This window comes from Macrosteles quadrilineatus, unplaced genomic scaffold, assembly GCF_028750875.1.
Source record: "Macrosteles quadrilineatus isolate MER2022 unplaced genomic scaffold, UCM_ALF_1.0 Scaffold_5__1_contigs__length_97177068, whole genome shotgun sequence".
Taxonomy (NCBI): Eukaryota; Metazoa; Arthropoda; class Insecta; order Hemiptera; family Cicadellidae; genus Macrosteles; species Macrosteles quadrilineatus.
This window is the reverse complement of record NW_026542598.1, coordinates 1,939,427-1,965,789: the sequence shown is the minus strand read 5'-3', so window position 1 is coordinate 1,965,789 and position 26,363 is coordinate 1,939,427. Positions and strand designations below refer to the sequence as shown.

The following is a 26,363-nucleotide window of genomic DNA, read 5'->3' as shown; positions in this document are numbered from 1 at the left end:
GATTGTCAGATCTCCCGGCTAGGTCCGATGAATCCGCTGACCAGAAGTAGGTCCTCCATTCGTATTGGGGGTTGAGGCGAAGGGCTAACCACCCTCCCTTGTAAAACAACCCTGGTTACGTACGGAATACCTCGGACAGGATGGACACTGGACAACATCCTAAGCTGCATCATATAAGGACTTGAGATTTGGAAGCTGGAACATTCACTCTTTGGCGGTACCAGGTGCTGTGACCTTAGCAGAGAACTCTGGAAAAGTACAAAATGGATGTGATATCTCTGTATGACATAGGTGGCAATTTAATGGAATAACGCTGGAAATTTCATGTTATACTAGTGGTAGAGATGGAGGGGGATTTGTCATCAATAAAAAGATTGCTGTAGATACTCTAGTTTAATTTGAGGCTGTGAATGAAAGGCTGTGTTATGAAGATTAAAAGGAAAATTTAAAAATCTATCTGTAAAGATTTATGTTCCAACGAAGAATAGGGTTCTGGGGACATTTATGTATTTTATGACGATTGTTAAAACATTGTGAAATGTCTACAACAATAAATTGATTTGATTTGATTTGATTTGATTTGATTTGACATTGAAACAAAAAAAGTAAATTCGGTCAATTCAATTCAATTCAAAACATCTTTATTCATTAGTATATAAAATGGTATATACAAGAATGGTGTCAAATTCATCATTACATAAAATATAAACACAAATAAAAGACAAATACAATACATACAAGAACAAAACAACAAAATAAATACAGTCATCTCTCAACTGACCCAGACTGGTCCTGGGTCCAGGTCTTACCATTAGACCTACACGGTATAATAGCCTATTCTCTATGGGACATTTGAAAATAACGCAGCAAACCTAAGCAAAATTCCATTTAGCTGGATTTCTACTAAAATATTCCCGGAAAATTGTCAGATTTATTTCCTATTTGAATAACATTAATTTTAATGAGTACCTATAGGTTTGATGCTACAATTAAGGTATTAAGGTGTGTTTTTTATTGAAATGTTGATAGCTTATAACATTTCATCAAAGTATATCCATAAACAAGCAAATTACAACAGTTTATTTATTCTCCATAGGAATAACATGTGAATTTTAAATTTAAAGTTTTTTTATTATCTCCTTAACCGTTAGGCATACAACAACGCTTCGATATACAAGTATATTTATTTTTTTAGCTCTACAAAATGGTATGGAAAGAAATTGTGAAATTTTATGTTTTTAGGGTCAAAAATGGGAAAACTAATTTTCACCCCATAAACCCCCGTTCCCATAGTCCGATCATGCTGGTTAGCAAACTCGTTCGAAAAAACGTAGGTTTACACGTTTGTACCAAATTTAATCAAAATCTAATCCATGTATTTGCTCGAGTTATCATGCTAACGAACACATATATAAATATAGGATCGAGCAATGGAGGGTGTTTTGGCCTCTGGGGACCTCAAAACGAAAAAGTATATCGGTCCCTAGTCTACTAGTAGGTCTTACCATGAGACCTATGGCGACTAGAACAACTGAGCTTTATAGCGCAGCCGCTTGCATCGCCTCCGCCTGCCTTTGTTGAGATTGAGAATGCCTTTCGGCTGTCGTTACGTCACTCGTCAACTCCAACTTCAACTCCACTCCACTCCAGGAAGAGAGAATACGGGAATACGAATACGCCAACCGGCAACGGCAACCTTACTCAACCCAACCGTTGCGAATTGCGATTCCGTTGTGGGTAAAATTGTAATATTGTGTTTGTTTCTTTCTGTGAAATTCTGTCATTCTGTGTGTTTGCGTTTGCTTTGCAGTGTTGCCACTTTTAGGGTAATTACCCTTTTTTAGGGTAATTTACTAGTCTTAGGGTAAAGTTTAGGGTAATGGTAGATTTAGGGTAATTTTAGGGTAAAACAAAAAGTTAGCATGACGATGGAAATTTAACCAATAACATGAAAAAAACTTGAAAATTTGACAAAAACGTACATTACCTACATATTATGGCCAAACCGTCATGCGATTCAACCGGTTTAAATCAATACTATGATTCATTTTTCATAATAAGTTAATCGATCTTATCAGTTGTGAATTATCTGTTTTAGATTGTATTTGATTCTATAACACGTTATAATAAAATATGAAATATTATTCATTACTTCTTGATATTTAATTATGTGATTGAATTGAATTACACTGTTATTATTTTACGAATTGTGTCAAAAAATTACTGCTATATATATATATATATATATATATAGATCAAGGCTTTGAGGGTACCGTACTGTATTATAAAGGTATGATTGTCCTAAAAAAAGTAGTAATGGGTCGATACAGTAAACAATACGATAATTCTTGATTCGATATTTTTCATATACGATAGCGCTGAATATCAACATTTTGTTCTTCTTTCGGGTTGTTTTTGAGAATCGAGTATAATTTTACGCATGGTGGAAGGAAAAAACATAGGTGTGCTATTCCCACATATTCTGACGTCACTCGGATTGCAAACAAAAGATCATCTGATTGTAACTGTCAAATTAGTATGTATTTGTTTTTATTTGGTTGTTATTGTTTTTATAATAATAAAAACAATAACAACCAAATCAAAACAAATACATAATATACTAATTTGACAGTTACAATCAGGTGATCTTTTGTTTGCAATCCGAGTGACGTCAGAATATGTGGGAATAGCACACCTATGTTTTTTCCTTCCACCATGAATTTTACGTATATTGATTGATATTGAAACCTTATTTAGTATAATTAAACACCTTATGTAAGATTTATATTATTTTAACAATGTTTTATAGCATTAAACACAAATATTAACATTTAGGGTAATTTTTAGGGTAACTCAAAGTAGATTTAGGGTAATTTAGGGTAATTATAGCCTGCCTTTAGGGTAAAATCGCAACAACGAGGTGGCAACACTGCTTTGCCGTTTGGTTGAGGAGGTTGAGGGTTGAGGAGACTGTGATTGATTGTACTACAGTGTAGGCCTACTAAGTTAAGTTATACCACTAAATTTGTTTGATTTAATTGTGGCCCACATACTTCTTTTCTAGATAATGGTGGTATTTTTGTTTATGTGATATGACCCACTTGGAAGTTCCTTGATCTATATTGAAATAAGTACAGTTTCTGTGTTGTATTTTGTTTGTAACCTCAAAACAACATGGTTAAACTAACGCCAGAGTTGATTGCTCAATCACATCAATACATAAACCCTATCCGTGATAGGGAGCTGGATCTAAGAGGTAAGCTATATTTTTATTTAGCTTTCCTCCTGTTGTTATTTATTGATATAACTTAGGTTGCTATTAGGCTAGACTAGAATAGGCTAGTGCCACATGCTTAGTTGGGGTTCAGGCATTGAATTACGCCCGGGGCTGGTCTAAATGATATGGTTCCCAGCCATTTTAGCTGTTAGAATGCAAACTCGGTAGGATGGATGACATTTACAAGTGGATTGAACTATGGGTTAGGTAAGCCAACAGCTGATTGTTTTCAATCATAGTCAAGCAAATGGAAGTGACAACTTTAATTAGCTAATACCCCTGATTCTGCAATATGAAAATCACCTGATTTTTATAAATCATCATCACCATTTCAAAATTGCAAGCATTTTTGAAATAGGCCCTAGTTATTTGAAGTGTTTTTCTCAGGATTTTAATTTTACAAAAACAGTCTGCAGGCGACATAAACTAACAACTCGATACAATAACCTAAACTTTACCTTCCTAATCTAACCTAACTTCAAAACACTTAATGCAGTCATCAGTTCACATACAGCACGACCTACCACCCTGACTCTGACATACCGTACCTAAATAAGAACTACAGTATGTAAGTAATAGTCCATCTATATCTCCATAATGTGACAAAATTACTATTATAGAAACACCTATAGAATCACTTGAAATTTTTCTACAACGGTGTTCTTCTTCTCATCAATCATGTTACTCTCTTCACTTAACCTTGCTTGTCGGGTTGTTGAAAACAGCTGTAGGCTTAGTTACCCACAGTTCATTCCACTTGTAAATGTTAACCCTCCCAGTGTTACTTGACGAAAATTCGACAGGCAGCACACTTTGTGTAGTGTTACTTGTCGATTTTTCGACACGCAGACATCGTTTACGGCGAAGGCTCTATGACTGACTGAATCGGATTGAACTGGATCGAGTTAGGTATCGTTCTTTCCGTAATATTCTAAGCTTTCTCCAGAGGTCTGTCTCAGCGCTGTACGTTCTCTGAGCCGATCGTAATTAATTGTAGCAGACAGCTGACGTGCGTGTGCGTGTATTTGTAAACAGCTAGGTTACCCTCGGACCGATGACTGATGTGTTTTATTACGTTTATCATTGTTTTAGTGTTAAAAATCAAAAGTAGTGATATACGTGTTGCATTATAAGAAGATTTAAGTGGTTTCGAAGTGCTGGTTGATGATCCTGAAGAAGTAGGTAGTGATATTGATGTAAATTATCAGCCAGATTCCTGGCTATGGTTAGGCTATGCATTCTTAGCTAAACGCTAGGGCCTATGTACTGAAATCTGTTTTTTGCCCATAACTTATTTATTTGCAAATCTACTTCCTTATATTATTATATAGGCTATTTGTAATCCTCATAAAATTTAGAACAAAGTGGCTATTTTCAAATATTTGTAGGCCTATAATTTATAAAATTTCATTGAGCGCGAACTTATTATTTTTTTTTTAATTTTCAAAATTAGGCTATATTTTTTTTACCTAAAAATTTTTTTTTTGAAAAAATGTTCCTTATGTTTTATATATAATATTGAAGCCCATGATTTTCCAAACAAAATGGTATATAGAACATTAGAATTAACATTGTTTTAAGCTTCTCAGATCCGTTTTAATAAAACCTTGCAAATGCGCCAAAAATAGGTGGACATTAAGGCCTAAACTATGGACACTTGGAGGGTTAAATCCATCCTACCTTGTTTATTGTAATGTTGTATGTTTTTACGGCGATATATTGAGAAATATTCATCAGCTGTGAAAAATAATGGTACCTATATTTGGATTCAGGAGGTAAAAAACTATAAAGTAAGATATCAAAATTAAAAATTTGTTTGGAGGCACCTATACAGAATAAATAGGTACCGTACCAACAACTGAATGAAAATATCGATTGATATTTTTATTTGATTATTTCATTCGATATATCGTAACTAACCAAACGATATAACTTAATCAAATGAAATAGGCCTAATCAATTTATTGATTGATATTTTCATTTGGTTGTTGACAACACATAAGTATGAAAGTCTACCCGAAGGCCTGACTAAATATTTAAGTTATTTATGCTTGTACTAACTTCTCAATTCAGTAGGCCTACTAGCTTGAATTCTTTTAAGTACTTACTTACCCTTGACGTCGTTGACCAGCTCTTGCTGGATAGACTGAGTCAAAAATAACTTAGATTTAGCCTATATAACTTAACTTACATATTTACAAGTTTGGCGTCTTGTTGGACGCAAATTTTATAAAACTCATTTAGGGAGTACCGGTAGGCCTAAGTTACAAGGGCCAGTAGCCACTCTCTCAGTTTGTTTTTAAAATCTGAGGCCTCGAGGTTTTTAACACGTTGACTGCGACCTACTGCTATAGCAGTAGCGCGGCACTGGCACTGCTTGCGGCCTATCAATAGTGTGCTCGCTGCCAAACATTGTGTCAGTATGAGCCCAGCACACCGCTGGGAACGTTGTGATTGTTGCCAGGCTGTAGCTTAGAATGCAAGCTTTATTTTGGTGTAGGTTGGTACTAAACATTCCCGTAAAATCCTGTCTGGCAATGATTTTGTCCCGTTATCAGGGAATTCTCTATTCGAGCCATAAGTTATTAAACAAAGACTCTGGTTATTGATCCAGGCAGTGCTGCTCCCTTTGAGTGTTTCAGTGAACTACGTCCACTTTCATGGTAATGCAGAACAATCATCACTGCTCTTTTGTGATTCGTCTTGCTGAGATATGTGTGTATTGTATGTGTGTGATATGTGTGTATGTATTGTACCTAGGCTATAATCCCATTGCCAAAGTTGTTGCCAGGTTTTTAACCAAATCTTAATTGATGTGAGCCGCCAAAAGATTGAGCTGATTTAAATCACTAAATTCTGCCGAAAATACGTAGACTTATTTTATCAAAGTCAAACTAATGGATTGACTTATAGTGAGCTAGCATAGCAACTGTTAAGTTATGTCCCATCAACTTGGTCAGCAACCATAGCCATTATTTTTCACCGCTGAAGGCGTATAAGAAGCTTTGTATCAAAATGGCTGCCAATTGGTTGCACTTTAGTATCTGTCCTACACTCATCTGAATAAATATAGCCTATCGATCGATATATCGATTATTTCATTCAATATATCAAGGTTTTGAATTAAATAATTGATATATCGAATAATCTATATATCGATATTTTCATTCAAATGAGTGTAGGACATATAAGTTACTAAAGTGAAACCTGCCAATTTTTTTAAAAGGCAAGGAAATGAACACGAAATAACTTGGAACTGTTTGGCTCATTATTTAATATGCACATCATGTTCAGGACTGGTATATTGTTTTTGTAAAATACGTGAAAAGTGTACTGTAGCCTATTCAGGTGACTTTCAAATTAATTGCCGAATCAGAGTTACTGTAGGCCTAGTGAATAAAGTTGTTACTTCCAGTTGCTAGACTTATCATTAAAAACAATCAGTTGTAGGCCTACAGTATTTCACCTAGGCCTATATATGCTAGCTCATTCCACCTGTAAATGTCATCGGTCCAACCTTGTTTGTTCAAACATTGTACCCTTTAACGGCAAAATCTTTAGTAATAAGTTATCCATCTGCAGTAAAAAAAATGGTATATTTGGATTCAGGGGAAAAAAACTAGGAACTGTTATTTTATGAAAAAAAAACAACTATCTTTTAACTTAATAAATTGGCCTCAATAAATTTTACCTGTGGAGTTTTAGATTACAGTTCCACAGAGAACCTGCGATATACTATATGATTAAAATATCAATTGGCCTATCCTTTAAGTTATTGATTAAAATTCAGTTTTATATTATTATTGCTTCGAATTTAATTTTACCATATTAAGTTAAGTCCATATAGCTTAAATAAAATAATAGGCCTAGGCCTACCGGTACCGTAAAAACATAAATAAAGTTGTTTCTGTTTTATTATTGGTTTCATCCTAAATTATAAGGCTAAAGATGGAAGAAGCCATAGGCCTACATTTTCTAACTCTATGCGGTAATCATATCAATAGATTATTGTTTATGGTTTATTAATGGTGAAAATGGTTATTGTTTGTTTATTAACGTTCTTAAAATATATTTTGTTTTTGATTGAATAACTTAGCTTATGGATAACTTAGTTAAGTTTTATTTATTAAACATCAATTAAAAGTAAACAGACCATTAACTTACTCAATTTGATATTTACATTTTTATTTAACACCAATAAAAACGCACAGACTCAATTCTTACTCATTTCTCATTACTCAATTCTATGTTTATATCAGGTAAAGTATGTAGAAGCGATATATCAAACCGATATTATACCACAGGTTCTATGCGGAACTGTACCCTAGTTGTGTATATACAATGTAGGCCAATCTTAAGTTAGTAAATCAAATCAAAGATTTGTTTAAGGAAAGGCTCTAGGTCGCTTAAAAAATAAGCAAAAAGCTTCATTATAGCTGCTCCTCTGAAATTTTGATGATGCTTCCAAAATCTATATTTTACTGCAATGGCAGCAGTCCTTGCTCTACTTGATTTTTTGCCCAGTTCTTTGCTGGGGTGCATCTATGAGGGACTACCAGTAATACCGCTACCTACACATGTTTAGTAGGCTAATGATAAATATATGTCATCACCTTGTATTTTTTCAGGATACAAGATACCTGTAATAGAAAATCTGGGTGCCACTCTAGACCAGTTTGACACCATTGACCTGTCAGATAATGATATCCGGAAACTTGATGGCTTCCCATTACTGAAACGGTTAAAAAGTATTCTACTAAATAACAACAGAGTTGTGTAAGTATAAAACTTAACCACTAATTTCAGAGCGTCAAAAGAAAATTGATAGCTGGCAGGCCGTTATTCTCAGTTTTATTGGATTCTCTCTTATCTCAGCAGTAATAAAAAAGCTTTAAAAAACATATAAATAACATGTCTCTGAATTCCATTGAGTACAATGGAGGCCTGCAAGTCAATAGCTCCCAACGTCCGTCCATCTCTGCTGAAAACCTGAATGGACTTGGAAAAGCATATATACTTTTTGATTACATTGATGCCAGATCAGCACGCTTTTACTGTGTACCAATTGATTGACCTTACTAATTTACATTTTGAACTTAAATGTTTTCTTTTACTTCAGCACTTTAAGTTTTTTTTTCAATTTTAGAGCAATTCATGTCTAAACCATATTAACGGACAAATTTAGTCTAACAGCAGAGAAAATTCATATTTCAACAGATTAGTTACCTAATCATTTAAGTACAGGTATATATTGTATAAGTTTTAAGTTATATTATTGTATGACGTTATTGTTTTTTCTTAATGAAACTACAAATAAAGAATATTTTGATTTGATTTGACGTTTAGTGGTATATTACTGAACCATAATAAATAAGTTAAGGTGGTGTTCAGCAAAACTATGTAAAATATTGGTGCTGGTGCTCCTATTTATAAACAATTTGTTATCAATCTTTCCTATCCCACCATGTAAACCTCCATAAGCACACTCCAAAACTTCCTGTGTGTTTCAGGCGGATAGCTGAAGGACTAGAAAACTACATTCCAAACCTGGAAACATTGATTCTCACAGGAAATTTATTACAAGAACTGGCAGATTTAGATCCATTGGCAACATTGCCTAACCTGACCAATCTGAGTCTAATGCATTGTCCAGTAGCAGGAAAACAGCATTATCGGCAATATGTTGCTTTCAAATTCCCCAAACTGAGGTTATTGGATTTCAGGAAAATAAAATTAAAGGTAACTTGATAAGTACAGTTTTGAACAACAATTTAGATTATAATACTATTTTGAGTGTGATTACTTCATTTTTTGGTCTCTGCTTTCTCAATTATTACTGGCCTTAGACCAAGATTTATTGTTAAATTACAGATGTCAGCGGGTACTGTTCCATCGCCATACGAAATAATGTGGAACTTGCTTGAGCGAGTTTGATTCAAACCTTAAATAAGTTAGTTCAAACCTCTATAGTCAAAATGTTTGCTCCCAGTCCTTAAAACTACTCTAATATAATCAATTGGACCTCGTCGACAAGTTTTTTAAACTTGGCGGGGCCAAGCTATCGTAATATCTTTAATAAATATATTTGAATTTGATTCGTACGTATAACCTTTGTTGTAATTTTCTGCAGTTATGAGTTTTTTTTCTAATTTAGATTTTGTATACGCATGTACTGATAACTTAATAATAATTATTACTAGCAGCCAGTGTCACTTCCTGACTACAAAATCTGTGATATAGTTGATATGTGTGAAAACAATTATTTTTCATCCTATCCCTATTATTTGCATTGCCTGCCCTTTTATTTTTATTGTGTGTGCAATCTCTGGAGGCATCCTAGAAAAATTACAAATACTAATGAACCATACTATGAAAACACAAAATCTAATGCAAGTCATTTTCTTCTTTACCTTTTATACAAATATCATTACAATACTTTACTTGAACTCACTAAAACATCACCAACTGTAACCCCATTTTCATATAGATGTAAATAAAATTGTATCATGGCCATCTGTTTTACAAGCGTCTAGGCAGCCAGTGCAACTCCGAGGATCGTGGATCAGAACGCACCATGTCGTACACTTCCGAATTATACCGGCGCATCAGCATAGCCTAACTTTTTGCGGAAAATTGTTATCTCTATCACTATCACTGTCAAAACGTATAGTTGGTAGGTTAAATTTAAATGAAATATAATTAAACTGTCGTCATAACCTAACCAAACTTGCTGATACTGTAATGAAAAACTCGAATGAAGGTTTACTAATCGAAAAAATAGTTCTGTACTAAAAGTAAAATTATAAATGTCTCAAATTCAATTTTTTAATTTTTTAATTATAAAACTAAACTGTCATAACCTAACCACCCAACCAAACTTGCTGATACGAACAAATTGTTGACAAAAAGTTAGTGCTACCAGCGGGATTCGAACCCGGTACCTTCTGATTATCAGCCCGACACACTATCCATTATACCACCAAGGCTCATGACTCGGCTACGTATCGTTGCGGTAATGGTTGACGTCACGCCATCGGCACGTAGCAGAGGTGGGGGGTTTTCCGATCTGATCCTGATCCATGATCCTCGGAGTTGCACTGGCTGCCTTGACGCTTATATCTGTTTTGATGTAAACAAAATGAATGTAAACTTGATAAAGTTCAGTTAGTTTAGACCGAATTCATCACAAACTCTGAAATTTTAAAAGCCTATAGGACGAAGGGCTTTTATGGGATATCATCCAAACCCGCAAAAGGCACATCTAGATGATAAGAGCTTTAAATTGATATACCTATACAAATAAATATTTAGGGGTCGATTTGCTGCTTACAAAAATCCAATAAATTATTTTAATAATATAGGTTATTATTAATACAAGGCCTATATCATTCCAATTTTTTTTTACAGGAAAGAGAAGAAGCTGTCACTTTGTTCAAGAGCAAAAGAGGTCGGGAGATCCAGAGAGAAATTGCGAAAAAGGCAAAAACATTCGTTCCTGGTGCTGGGCTACCCGAACCCAAAAAACAAACAGGTGAGACAACTACAGTCAGCTGTTTAAATATTCTCTCAGATCAATAGTTGTTAAAGCATAGAGATGATATGAACTGGTGATTGATTAGGTAAAAGAGTGGTTTAGTTTAAAGTGATCTTGTCTTCTAGTTTAAAGTTTGGGGTTTAATTTTAAGAACAATTGAAGTGGTAAGTAAGTTGTCATCAGTAGAACCTGTTCATTAGTGATGAAAAGGTCAGTCTTTTAACATATTGAGTGCAGTAAAAATATCATTGGGTGCTTCCTCAGGACCTGATTTATTATTTAAAATCATACCTTTTTTGCCAGGAGTGAGGATCCAGATCAGAAATAGTGTTTTGAGCATTAAAAAAAAAATGTCGTCCTCCCAAATTGACAGTCCCTTGTGTCCGGGCCGGCCCACGCAATAAAGTTTTTGGGCACCTTGACGAAAATACTTAATTGTTGGTCTCAAAAACACTGTTTTTCACACTAAAAATGTGAAATTAAAATGATTTATTTCAATCACAGTTAATTTTTGAACTGCTGATAACAATTTGGTATTGGGAGTCTATCTTTATTAAAAGGCACATAAATGAAAATAATAAACAATAAAATATATTGTTGTGTCATAGAGCAAAAACACAAAATAAATACGTCAATAAAAGTCCAAAGTCAATAAATTGTGCAAGTTGGAATTTACCGGTCCGCAGGAACGGCGGGCGAAACACGCAGTATAGGGTGGGACCTAGCTGGGCCGGTCTGTGTGCACCTCCGGCGTGCACTCAACGTGTTAATAAGAAATATGAACACTATATTAGATAGCTTCTACAATGTTTTTATTGTGGACGTACATTTGTAGCAACAAAAATTTTGTTCAGCCTATTTTACACACAAAAAATATATATACAAAAAACCTTGCAAAAATGAAAGACAGATTATTATTTTTAGGCAAACTGAAAACACCAGAGGCTAATGTTCAGTTGACAATTTTGAAAGCACAATATAAAGATGCTATTCATGAGGCTAAGCTTAACTTTAACGTAAATGAAATTGAAAGGAGTAAAAACAAGTGTAAGGCTGCGTGGCAAATAATTAACATTAATAGGCCTAATAGTAATTTGTTAAGTAAGAATCAGGAAGTCAATATACATCCCCATGTATTTAATGAATATTTTATTAATTCAGTAAAAGATATTAAGAAACAAATAGATAACCCCTGTATTAGTGTAAGAGACTTAGTGCATAAGGTAAATATTAATCATAAGGTTTTTGAATGGAAGTTAATCTCACCCAGTGATGTTATTAATGCTGCAAAGAGGATGAAAAACACAAAAAGTAAAGATATTTATAATTTATCTAATGATCTGGTTAAAAATATAATTCACAGTATTGCTCAACCGTTATCTTTTAGCTTTAACCAATGTCTGCAGGAAGGTATTTTTCCTAGTAAATTATAAATCTCAAAAATATGTCCAATTTATAAGAAAGGCGCAAAAACCTGAAAGCTATCGACCTGTGTCGCTGATTCCAATTGTTGGTAAACTCTTTGAAATGTTGGTGTATGATCAAGTTAGTTAGGAAATACAAACCATTATCAACCTTTACATTTTTGAACTTGTATCTTATATACTAAAAAATCAGGATCTTGTTACACTCACTGGGGATATGCACAGTTACAACACTCGTAATAGGGATAAAGCAGTAATTGAGTACAATAGGCTCAGCAAATCACTGTCTAGTCATGTAGTACTATCCCTTAAGGTATATAATAAAGTAATTAATCTTAGTAAGAAATATACTGTTAAAGTTTTTAAGAACAAATTTTATGAGTGGTTATCTAAAAATCCTTTCTATTCACTTAGTGAATTTTTCTTATTAAAACAGATAGAATTTTAATGTTTGAAATCTGTTATGTATAATTTTTGATTCTTGTATAGTTCCTATGAATTGTATATTTCTATGATATGTGATATTACCCTTAGGCCTAATTATTAGTATAGAGACTTGGCATTTCTGCTGTAAATTTGACTTTGTTAATGCTTATGTAGCCTGAAAGACAATAAACTTATTCTTATTCTTATTCTTATTAGCTGGTTACCTTTTTCAATGTGTAAAATTTTAAGCAATTTTTAATAAATTACCTAAGTATCATATGCAGAATCAGAATATAAATTTGTAAAGCAAACAATTTTTATCCTCTTTGCTATTTTCATTGTTCTCAAAAAAAGATTTTAAGACCTACCCTTAAAGATATTCAAAAAGGTTGTTGAAATGCCAAACACCCTTTAATACCACACATAACTAATTGGTTACTATCACGTTGGAGTTTAGTTTGAGTGAATTTATTAAATTTGAAAAATGTCTAGATAGGCCTTAACGCTTTGTGCAGTGTCAGAAAAAAATTCTGCCGTGTCAATTTTTTACAATTCTGGCAACCACAGTCTTTTGGTGATGCTCCTAACTTGTGCAATTTTTTTACATGGAACTGACCATTTGGTAAACAATATTAAGTTTAAATACTGTGTCGATATAGGCCGAATTTTTATTCTGTGGCTTGGTATTTATTTTTTGCTTGACGTCAGAACAGAACACTTTATTATGTAACCCACAATGTTAACTGTATGTTATTCTTCTAGGTCCGTCTGCTGAAGAGCTGTGGAAGATAAGGGAAGCTATTGCCAACGCCTCGTCATTGGAGGAAGTGGAACGACTCAACAGATTACTGCAAGCCGGACAAATCCCTGGCAGAGGTAGCTGGAATATTTACCTCAAACTTGTCCTACAAGCCTAACAAATTCCTCTTGTCTTAAACAATGTACTTCAAAATACTTTAAGATAATACAACAATATAGTATTAACATATCCTGTAGATTCGCATACCAAAACTATAGCATGTGTTTCAAATAGCATAATATAGAGACTTATCGTCTAAGAATGATTTCTCCTTAAAACATCTAAAATTCACAACTCTTAAGCTCTTAGTGATCTGAAGTATGGGACCAAGGCCTTGTTGATTGAAGATATTATGAGATAAATATATGATAACCACTTACTTAGCTTGGAAAAGCTAGAACCAAAAATGTTGGTACATCATTGAGAATTTTGCTAGGAGTGATGGCTGATAGCGTTTTAAACTTACTTTAAAACATTTATAAAAAACTGTGTGTAAATTAAACCTTTAGTCGAGTGAAGGCCAAACATTATTTCTGACTGGTTTAAATATCATTTGGCATGGTTCCAAGTAAACCCAAAACTAATAAAGCTACTGGAAATTTACCTAGTAGGTTAGTGTGTTGCAACTGGGTGAATTTAAAATGAACTTATAATATTTTCAGGCGGTGGACCTTCAAAAGACAGTAAAATGGAAGTCGATGGAGAAGAAGAAGAAGAGGATGAAGATGACGGACCTACTGTCAATGGTCACTAAGATTTCCCACTGAAAATCCTTACTCAGGGAGGCTATAGTACATTTAATGTGTAATTTAAGCATTTTTTACATTTAGTTGCAAAAGATCCTCTTTTCAACAATCATCTTGTTAAGTTAATAAGAGACAGATATTACCAAGTTGTATACTTTAAGTTATTGCAGTAGCACAAATTGTTCTTATCTTTTATTATTGTTTGAACAGTCGGTAGTTTTACAGAAATTGAGTCTTTGGTTTGATTATTGTAAATATGGGAACGATTCTACAAAAAAATAAAGCCTCGAGGTTGAGAAGTGATATTGCGTTATTTTGTCTTTACCCTTTCTCATACAATATTGTAATATTTGTGTGAGTTGTTTCAGGTCTTGGCTGGGTCCTCTTCAGCAGGTAAGTAAGCAATTTTCTCCAGTTGTAACAATAAGTCGTCTAAAGCCAGAGTATGTAGAGTCTCGATCATCCAACATTCGGTTATTCCACCTTCCTTGCAGAAATTCAAGTAACGTGATATTACAGCCATTTCTGAGCGATATGACTTCATCGTCGCAGGTCCATGCGGTTGCCTCTGCCTGTATTGGATGAAACGAATGAGGCTTTATGCACATCCGCTTGACAGTACTTTCTCATCATTTTATCTGTTATGTATCACACATTTACCTGTGCACTAAGTCTGCTACCCCTCACGTCTTAATGTACCGGTGTAAAGAGTGACTTGCAACTGAGTGGACGAGTTTTATTTACTCTTTGTTTAACATATACAGTAAAATAACATCAGTGTAGTGTCTTTATTTTTTTCTTAGCTTATTGTAATATTGTCCGTACTAGGAAACGGAAAAGCAGATCGAAGGAAGACAATCTCAAAGCCTTGAATCGATTCGGCTGAAGAGAAAAATTTTAAAGATTTTCATCATAGTTTTGTTTCTCAAACATAAAATAGTAAATGTACAAAATCATGAGTGAAAAAATTCAACATATTTTTTAACCAAGATCCCTTTTTTCTTTGTTTGACCATGAAGTGAAAAACAATTAAACAAACAAATCCCATTTTCTCGCTGATACTTTTTACTTGTAAAATATGCTGTGCCCTATAACATATCTCCAATGGTATTTACTTTTTTAACGTTTGGTGTGGCACTGATAAAATTGGATACAGTATATATGTGATTTAAGATTTAATCCATTGGGCATGTTTTGAATGTGGAAATATTTTGTAATTATTAGGCCTACCCAACATTATTTTATTGTTACCACCATGACAGAGATTCATTACAATTTTTTTGAGAAGAAGACTAAAATGGTTGGTTAAAAGAAAATACATATTAACTCTTATTTTGCCTCCATACATATAGGATTATACGAGAGTATTTTTTTTAGTAAGGGCCATTTTTATTGCTTTATAGTTTTGCCGTCACAACGAGGCACTTCACCGTTTACTGGCATCATTTGAGAACAGAATGGATACCATTTGCAGCTCTGTAGCTGATGTGTACAAAGCATACACATCAGCTACAGAGCTGCAAATGGGTTCACACATTATACCAGTAAGCGGCGAGGAGCCTCGTTGCTGCGTACCCGTGAACTATGTAGCTATAGCCTACACAAAAACGACCCTCGTATTTTGATATGACGGTTTAAAATTTAATCAAGTTTTATTCACAGAATTACTTCAAACAATTGTTGATTGCATAATGCACCTTTACCTTTCTTCGACCAGCTTGGAAAGTGAATTTTTATTTTAGCAATAAACAGCTTAAATTGTTATAAACTTGTGTATATAAAAATATACATACACTTATTTCTAGTAAAAAGCGTTCAACCTTTATTTATCTCCTATAACTTACTAATAGTTTCTAGCTTAAGTAAATATCCTTAATAATCTTTTGAAGGGAGGGGACTGTAGAGATTTTAATTTAAACGTGAAATAAGACACTCGAGGTTAATAAAAATTTCATATAATATAAATTAAATAGTATTTACAAACCACATACAAAATTACGCTTAGTGTTTGTTAACTGACAATTTTAAATTGTTTTAATCAATAAATAAAAGTAAAGATACATATCAGGACAAATTGACTATTCACATGGGTACAATATGAAATTATAAATTGATGCAATTTCCCTAATAGTTTTAAATTCTACAGCATACATAAAAAATATATTTTTAAAAATATCTGAACGAACAGTATATTTAAATAAATTTATCTATACATTTTTAAATATCCTTGAAATACTCTCATTACAGATTAAGTGTTAAAAAACTGGACAAAATCATCATTGTGAACAAAGTTGATGTGATTTCCAGTATCAGTTAGGTTTGGTTAGTTCTCTTAGCCAAACTGCCAAGTGAAGTGATGATCGTCAGAGCTACCGGAGCAACCAGGCGATGGGAGAGGACGTCGTCAACGCTCGGTCGGTTGAGGGGGTCTCGGTCCAGCATAAGTCCCAAAATCTCCATGATGCCGCTGTCGTATAGAGGGCTTATTGGCTCAATGGCACCGTGCATTATCTCCATCACTACTGCTGCCAGGGTCTGATAACAAGGGTTCAATTGAAAATCATTTCATTTTGTACATTTTAAACCCCCCCCCCCCTGCAGACTAAGCAATTTTCAATATGTCAAAATGGATTTTAACAAAAATATTTCCATGAAGAAGTCATATTAATTCCCCATTTAAATGACGTTTGATATAACAAATACGGCACCTACTTAGGTTTTTTGCTGGGGAAAGGGAAAAAGTGTTTCGAAAAATTAAATGTTAATATTATAGGATGAAGCAAACTTTAACACTAACAGTTACCTTTTTCTTCATCACTTGTAATTGTACAACAATGCATTGATGCACTAAATTGTTTGGTTTTTTGAGCTCTTAAGGGGATGATGAAAATTGGGCATTTCCCTATTTTAAAAGTAAACAATTTTTTAAAAACCAGTTTAAAAAAAGTTATATATTATAACACCCCTTTGCCTATGACCAGATCTTGCTGGTTTGCAAATTCATTCAAGTTTATCCAGCTCTACACTTTCATTCCACATTTCATCAAAAACAGACCAGAATTTGAGTCAGAGTTATCAAGTTCACAAACACATATAATATTTAAATAATATATAAATAGATAGATAAGTATTTACATTTTAACAAATAGTGTTTGCTTACTTTAATAGCTTCTTCCCCGTAAGGGGATTCGCTAAAAAGATTGTGAGGACTTTAGAATAAGAATAAGAATGGTTTTTGCCGTTAAACATGTACATGCAATGGGCAAAGTCACGTTTTAAAAATATCTTAGCCTACTTAAAAATAAACAGATGTATAGGCCTAGACCTTAACACAGAATGGTAACATTGAATCGTTGAAAGTCATTTTCAAGAACTCGTTAACACTATACATGGGGTTTTCCACTAACCAATCTGACAAAACTCTCTCAAATTTACTATTACTAACTAAGAACATTGAAAGACTTGAGGGTTTTACTTAACCTACAATGTTGCCTATAAATATGATGACTAGATCTTGTGAAATGGTTGTGGATTTGGTTTGACAAAGTGAACTTTTTAGATTTAGATAGAGTACTTTTCCTCATAAATCGTTTGGTGAAATTATAAGACTACACAAACACACATCTCTTTAACCAGACAATTTTTATCAGTACATCAATTTAATCGGACTAGATCGGCAGGAAGTGGGCGGTACTGAAATGACTGTTCTTGTGAGAAAGATTTGAGACCAGTAATCACGTGTCTAAACACGTAATAATCATTATTGGCTTATACACTATGCATTCAAACGGTCCGGTTTAACAAGTTTTTGGGGACGGTTTAACCGTTATCCGGACTGGCCTCGGTCCTGAAAAGTCCGGATAAGAGGGAGTCTACTGAATATAATATTTTATAGATTTATTTTTAAACACTTGTATCAAGGACCACTTTCATATGGTCCCTAGTGTAGGAAAAGCAACATAATTAAGCCTATCTGCCAGGACTTGCATAAAAATCACAACAATTGTATATAACAGTTTTTTTCTTATCACTATATCAAGTGGCCGTTTAAAATATTAATTAAAAAATTATTGCTCTGAGACAAATCCAATTTTAAAAACTCTGCACTTAGTCCCTGCTGAATTTGTTATGGTTTAAGCATTTCAAGGTGCAGTTGTAACTTTCTATAAGTAAATGTTGATTTTACTCGTAAACAAAATTAAAGTTTACACTAATTACTATATAGCAATGCAGTTTTAATTCACACTCGTATTTCCTACTTTATATTGTACAAAATGTAAGTTAAATGTAAACCTTTAATGCAAGGACACCTGTACTAAAATAAACTTATCTGTCAGAGACCTGGGCTTGAAAAGGCTGCCTGAGTGTGCACATGTTGTACAAGACGCAGCCTAGAGCCCAAACATCACTGTGTGTTCCGTACGCCTTTCCTTGACACAGCTCGGGTGACAAGTAGCAAGGCGTTCCTACCACACTCGACGTCTTGCTGCGGCTGAAATAACATGAAGAAACCTATAGTCTAGTTATTTGTGTTTTATCATCTAAAGGCCCGTTTACACGAGGCTAGTTTTAGCTGTTAATTGCTCCTTACTCGCTGCTAGTTGTTTTTAACATGTTTGATAGCACAAGTGCTAACGAGTGGGGAGGGTAGTCACGTTAACACTAGGGCTATCGAATTAGCGCGCCACTAGCAGGTTGTGACCACTTCTAGGAGAGCGCTAGTGCTAATCGGCACTCGCCAGGACAGGACAGTTGATACTTGTTTGTCACATAAAGTGGTTGTAAACTGTTCTTCCACTGCCTGTTCTCTTAAAAGAGTATTCAAAGCACAAAGAAGTTCTTGCCTAATTCAATTTTGAACCCACAAAGTTTGTCTCTTTTTATTAAGTTCCTTTATTGTGATTTAAATGAACAGAGGACATTTTGTAAAAACTTTAAATGACAACTTCGTCCACAGAACACCTAAATTCTACAACTGACAAGCGCTAAAATCAGCTCCAATAACTAGCCACGTGTAGATGGAAATTTTTGCGCTAGTGTGCCCAGCTTGTGCTAATTAGCGAATATTAGCTGCTAGTAAACTAGCCACGTGTACACGGACCTTAACATTCAATCAGACACGTGGGTAGTATTCATTGTTATATTATGGTTTTTTGTGGGAAATATAATTAATTTATATCTCTACAGCTTATTTATTTGAAACTGATTATGAATGAGCGTAAAATGGGGTGAGATGACCTGTGTAGCTTTGTGCTTAAGATTGGCTCTTTCCTTTGATCAGGAGCTTTTACTAAGCCCAGTTTTTAACCAGCAAAAAGCTACAAACAGCACAAGAACTAAAGCGGTGACCCAATTACCAGATGAGCACTATGACCATTCATCTACCCAGATATTCAATAGTCATTGGCAGATGAGATTTATGAACAAACAGTTGCTCTTGAATATGTACACAAGTATCAGCTGAAACTTTAGGAACTTTATTTAACTAACTAATTCACTAAGATTGGCTAATCAGTGATATAACTCTGAGTTCAGTGATTCTCTCAGTTCCGAGTGGTTAGAAAAGCAGGGTACTTCTGTTCTTGGTGCACAGGTTCAAATCCCGCACATTCCCAATGGCTTTGAGCCATAATATGTGATAATTCCAAAACTTGGGCAATCACAATTTTTTAGCCTATGCAGGTGCCACTTATCTATAAAACTAGGTTTTAGGCAAGGATTTAATTTTTATTTCAATACACACACAAAAATGAGTCAGTTTAATTTTAATTTTTCCCATCATATACGGTATGCCAAAATATATTTACTAAAAAGTTTTTACCTAAACACTTAACTTACATGCTGATTTACCTGCAGGATGCCCCCCCCCCTGGTTCCTGGGCTAGAGAAAAAAAAATACTATACTAGCTAATATACAAATATTTTATCCTGTCAAATCCTAAAAAGCACGGCAGACAAAAATCTTGCCTATTCTTCTACAGTAATTTGAAACAAAAATATTATTACTTTCTCCCCCTATACCATAGTATATGGAGAAAGTATTGTTTTCGTCAAAATTTTTGAGTTTGAGTTTTGAGTGGATATATTCGTTTTGGGTCCCCCTGGACCCAAAAAAGTGGTTTTCAAAGTGATGTCTGTGTGTGTGTGTGTGTGTGTGTGTCTGGATGTGTACAGAGCTAGAGACTACACCTGTGGTCTGATTTCGATGAAATTTGGTATGTAGGTTCTAATCCATGGTATCTCCAGGCGTTTTTTTCATTTTTTTGAAATTTTGATTTTTAATGGGGATTTTCCCATAAAAACCCATAAAAACCGGAAAAATTGGATTTTCTCAAAAATGTCCCGAATGATTTTGATAAAGATTTAGTATGTTGTAGCCATTTAAATTCTGAATAAAATGGTACAAATCCCATTTCTGTAAAAATTACGGTTCGAAAGTTATGGTCAAATATGTCAAACCCCATAAAATAGAGAAAAATTGGATTTTAGAAAAAAATCCGGTTTTGATTTATCATAGTATGTTATGATCCTTACAATTTTGATAGTTTTTATTATTTTTATTTTTAATGGGGATTTCCCCACAAAACCCCATAAAATAACAGAAAAATTGGATTTTCCCAAAAATGGCCCGAACGATTTTGATAAAATTTAGTATGTTATAGTCCTTTAAATTCTGAACAAAATTTTACAAATCCCATTTCCGTATATTTACTCTCACCGCTTACACATGATAAAGGTTGTTGACAAACTTATGGGAGAAAGTATGTGTCAGAATGCTGATACCGTTTATTTTTGAGTGTCTCAGTAAAATTAATTGTGTCAAATTATTTTATTGAAAACAAAATTTGATTTGCTTTTAAATACTTAAATACTGGTGTTTTATTTAAAAACCAAATTAAACTGTTATAAACTATAGGCTGTGAATACAACTGTATTAATTGCTATAGGTTTAAATGTTGTACAAGAGAATTTGGTCATATCTATATATTAATTTGAATAAATCAAATAAAAAAATAATATTAATACACCATGTAACTATTGATCACGTTTCTTAGATGAATAACTTACCAACATATTATTATGTTTCTGTCTGTTGTCAATTATTGTTAGTTTCATTAATTTTTTGCCTAAATTTATATAAATTTTACTCATATTTTTGTTTTTATTCTAAGTGCTTTTGACAATTAAAATAAGCATTAACCCCTCTTTTTTTGTTTTAAAACTGCTAAATTTTCTGGGGGAGGACCCTCGAACCCCTCCCGCCCCCCAAGGATTTGGTGAAATGACGCCACTGTTTACCTGGTCAACATTTTTGAGATTCCAAAGTCGGTAAGTTTGATGATTTGTCCCTGACTACCAGTGAGCAAGATGTTCCTTGTAGTAATGTCTCTGTGAAGGATCTTCTTGCTGTGGATGTACTGTAGAGCTAGGCACAGCTGGGCGAAGAAACTCAATACTTTCTGTAAAATGAGGAATATTTTGAGAAAATGTGCAGTCATTACCATAAAACGTTATTTTATTTCAAGCATGAGGTTACTTTGATATGTCCTTTTTAAAGAAAATAATTATTATTGAGATTTAAAGTCTATGAAGTACATGAAACTAAACTCTTTCTTATGGAAGTTTGATAAAGCCTTCCTTGAAAAATGTTTCTGAGGGGGCAAACTAGCATTTAGTTCCAGATGCAGGGTTTGGGAAAAATGTCATCTCTTGCTAAAAAATGTTATAAAAGGGCTTATAGATAATAAAACGGAATTAAATACTGAAAGTTTATCTTTAATTGATTAACATTTACCTCTTGGGGGAGCAGCTCTGACTGGATTTGGAGATATTCATACAGAGTACCTTTGGTGGCATACTCCATGACAATAACTAGAGCCCCCTGACTGATGAAACTGTCCTGGTATCTTATAATGTGAGGATGTTTCAGTAGCGACATCACCTTCACCTCCTGAACTGTATCCTAAAATATATGTGTGTGTACACAGAGAAGTTATCTACAGCAGAAGAAACATTAAATGATAAACTTATAGCACTAGTTTCTGATGGTGTCTAGGGCTAGAGCAAAGTCTAATACCAGCCCCCTGCCCTCATGTAGGCCTACTGGCTACTAGTGTATAGCATAGCACTAGTTTTTGGTGTCTAGGCTAGGCTAGGGCAAAGTCCAATACCCCCTTGCCTTCATGTACTACAACACTGACAGTGGATGAAGACCCAGTCGCTCAGACTCTTCCTCTAGATCGTCACATATATTTACTGCACAACATACAAGAGCTGAGAGTGCACAGTCATCACATAAGCAAAAGTTTGCTCTGAACATTACTTCTCTGTTGACTCGAGAGCTCCTCGCTTTCCCTTTGAAAATACCATTATACCAATTTTAATCGCAAATCAACTATTAGGGGCTGGGATTTATGTTCTCAGGATGAATCTGTTGAGTGTATTAGCGAGAGATTAAACTATACAAATAAAACTTTTAAACTTAAAATACTGAAAAAAAGTCTACAACGGATTATTGATTTTAATCATAATAGGCTATTGTAAAAACAAAGAACTTTGCTTTTAAAAAATGTTAGTGTTTCATCAAAGAGTAAAGCAGAAACCTTCCTTGGTAACCTACAACAATTGGGAACACTGTCAAGGTAAATCCCTCGAGAGCTCCTCGCTTTCCCTTTGAAAATACCATTATACCAATTTTAATCGCAAATCAACTATTAGGGGCTGGGATTTATGTTCTCAGGATGGACAAATGAGCAAAATAAAATTAACTCATTTAAAACCTTGGAAGTCTTTGGGTCTGAGAAAATTAAACTTTATTCAACTCCTTTACTCCCGAGTCCCGAACTTAATACATTTTTACAAAAATACACAGTTCGTTATTAGTTGTTTTAAGCACTATCAACTCAAATTACAAATATGAATAGGGAACCAGAAAATGTGTGCAAGATTCCTTATAAACATGTTTCAACTCTAAAATTTGGAAATTCTTTATAAACAAAAAAATTAATTTCTTATTAGGGGTTTCTAAAGAACAATTGATTTACCCTCTGTTGAGGGTAGTTTCCCAATGTTTTACTTACCTTTAATTCTTTTTCATTTAGGTGTTCAATCACTATCTGTTTTAAAATTACCCTCTCTCCAGAACCTTTTCGACATAAATATACAGTTCTGTAAAAATAACAGTTTTGTTTTAACCAGCATTTGACAGAGATTAAATATTAAATATTTTTTATTAGATCAAAAATAATTCTCATTAAATACTCAAGTTATCATCATACAGATTGATAATTTACATAGGCCAGTTCTGTGTTGGGTAAAACTCTGAATGCTTTAATTGACAATCTTCATACTTAATTAAAAAAGCATAGTCTCTTAGTTGTAACTAAATTCAAATTCAAATAGTCTTTATTCAATATATAACATATATGAAACATACATGTATCTGAATAGAGTCAAAATCTATATACAAATCATACACATTAAAACATAAATCTACGCAAATGTCCATTATGAAAAAAAAAATGGAAATTCAAATGAAATATTTTGTTTTGTCTACAAATTCTTGTAATGAATAAAAAGGATTTTTTACTAAGAAATCTTTTAAAAGTTTTTTGAAATTTGTCTCCTGCCGGATGTTAATTGGTAAATATTGTAACAATATCAATCCTGCATAGATGGTTTTCTTTGTATAATATTCTAATTTATGCTGAACTATGAATCGAAATAAAATTTTGTTTTCCAATTGAAAATTTAATTGGCAGGTACTATATAGTATTTTTACATAATAGTAACTTATTTATTTTTCACGCCACTATGTTTATGAAGTCATAAAATAACTATTCCATTCTTGTAAAATAAAATGCTAGTAAATAGTTGTTTATTTGTAGGCAAAACAGTCAATTTGGTATAAACTTACTACTTTTCTTGGGTAAATGTTTTGAATTTTGTGTTCAATCTAACTTGTGAATTAAAGCCTGATGATTTTTTAATTTATTTGTTCTTTTAACCCAGTTTCAGTTATAGCAATTTAATATTCATGTGTAGGCTCTTGATACTAAAATGTTTCAGTTATAAACCTTATAACTACCCTAAAGGCACAGGCACAACTTTGAACCAACTTATCAAGAGGATGAATGCAGAAATTATTTAGGCTACTTCCATAATGATAATTCCTGTTCAATCTTACCCAAATGCACCTCTTCCAACTAAAACAAGTTTGTCATATTCTTCCATTTCCCCCAATAAATACAAAATAATATGGAGATAATAAGTTAGATCTAATTAAATACAGTAAGATAAATCTATGTACAACAACCAATTTGATGCACTAAGTCACATAACCGAGTAATTTGTGTGTTCAAATAAACTTAATTCCACTAAAACAATGCACACGACAAATTTTCAGCAAAACGAATGATTTATCCTGTTATCAAAATCTCAAGTTTCATGATTTTACCCGTTGGTAGTGATTCCTAACGGGGTCCAGTTCCTATCCAGTAACCACTCCTTATTTTGTTTATTTTATTAGTTAAAATTAAGTTTGAATTTTAAAGTTTATTTGAAAACAAATCACAGCCTTTTCGAAAGTGCAGTACTGTAGCTTCGGGTTGAATTTCAGCAAGTCTATAATGTCTGTACAATGTTATCGTAGGTACTATAAGAAGTGCATGTGTTAGTAGGCATTTCAATAAATTCAAATAAACTTAATTTGTGCACTGAAATATCTGCATAATAGCGTCCCCAGCAGTTCCTGACCAAATAAACAAAATCGTAGAGTCTGTTCACCTCTGTAAAGTGTAAACAGACTAACCAACTCAAGTAGACTTCTCATCCCATTGTAAATTTTGAAGCTCGTTTTTCATGTCTAGTTCATGTACGCCACACTGGGCGCTAGTATCGACGAAATTTTGTTTCTATTATTTTAGGGTTAATTTCTTGATTTGTGCTTTACTGTTTGGTTAATTAACTAGGGGACAATTTATTGTCTATGATTAGATCGTATTATTTGGTTAAACAAGGTTTTAAATTACCGGTTTTTTTTTACAGCATCATTTATTTTTGGTTCAATGTAGACATTATATATGGAGCTCAATGTCTCCAAATGCTTAGTTATATGTTTCTCAGTCGCATACAACGTAGTTCATGAGTATGCATCGACCGCAGAAGTCTTCTCAGCGTGGTCAAGAAATTCAAGGATCTTGGTGTGATCACTGTCCCTTCACTCAGCCCACATGATCACCTGATCCATATATATCCTCAAGAGCCTCTTCTCTGCTGGGGTTTATTCATCGCTCTACAATAAGATATCTCTCAAATCTCCCATTGCACTTCTCACGCTGTACAAATCCCTAGCCCGACCAATCTTGGAGTACTGCACTGTCATCTGGAATATCAAACTATGACAACACATTGAAATCTTAAACAGGATTCAAACACGATTTCTCAGACTACTGGGTCTAAAACTCGGGTTTCCTTTCCTGGACGTGCCTGTAGCAGCTCTCGGGGTGCAGTACGGCCTTCAACCGCTTCCCCTGAGACGGCAAGTCAACGACATTGTCTTCCTTTTTAAGCTGTCAGCTTAAAAACACAGACAGATGGGATAATTCACTGCACCGAACTCCTGAATGAAGTTGACTTTAAAACGCTCCCAGAGAAACCCGATCAAGAGCTGTGTTCAAAATTAGATATCAGTCCACAAATTATACCCTTTACCTTATAACCACGGAACCTCCAGACTGCTGAGATTTAACGAAGACGGCTGCCCACATCTAAAACTTCTTTTGGCAATCACCAGCATCTTTCAGGCGTGATGTCCAGAGGCTGCTTTTCTGATACCTCTCCGCACTCTCTGTGTCTTGGTTGTTAGTTTACTTGTGGTACCTCTAAAGGGCCACGCAGACGCCGGGGAGTGCTTGTTCGTGTCCCTTGGTGGGATTTGTCTCGTGGGGTTCCTTTGGTGGTGCCTTTAAAGGACCACACGCTCAACAGTGTGAAGTGCTGTTAGATGAGGTTAGAAAGTAGTGGCTATGCATTACTTTCTCCATTAAATATAGTTATAGATTTTATAGGATACTTCGCAATAACTTAGGAATTTTATTTGATCGGAAATCGGAATGGAGCATTGATGAAGCACCTGTTTTACTGCACTATCTGATCG

General features: G+C 34.0%; 2 protein-coding genes across 2 annotated transcripts; one reads left to right on the top strand and one right to left on the bottom strand.

The window, feature by feature from the left end:
* The first annotated feature begins 2,965 nt into the window (after positions 1–2,965).
* LOC128994387 (U2 small nuclear ribonucleoprotein A'-like) lies at positions 2,966–14,509 on the top strand. Its single transcript, XM_054418925.1, has 6 exons — positions 2,966–3,256; positions 7,906–8,053; positions 8,788–9,016; positions 10,685–10,808; positions 13,424–13,537; positions 14,123–14,509. The coding sequence occupies exons 1-6, from the start codon at positions 3,175–3,177 to the stop codon at positions 14,212–14,214; spliced, it is 789 nt and encodes a 262-aa protein (XP_054274900.1). The 5' UTR covers positions 2,966–3,174; the 3' UTR covers positions 14,215–14,509.
* Positions 14,510–16,174: 1,665 nt separating this feature from the next.
* LOC128995284 (serine/threonine-protein kinase Nek8-like) lies at positions 16,175–24,677 on the bottom strand. The gene is made up of 6 exons (XM_054420251.1): positions 24,393–24,677; positions 23,287–23,374; positions 22,002–22,169; positions 21,506–21,666; positions 18,548–18,698; positions 16,175–16,741 (listed from the first exon to the last, which is right to left on the bottom strand). Exons 1-6 carry the CDS (start codon positions 24,437–24,439, stop codon positions 16,520–16,522), a joined length of 837 nt encoding a protein of 278 aa, XP_054276226.1. The 5' UTR covers positions 24,440–24,677; the 3' UTR covers positions 16,175–16,519.
* Between the last annotated feature and the right edge of the window lie 1,686 nt (positions 24,678–26,363).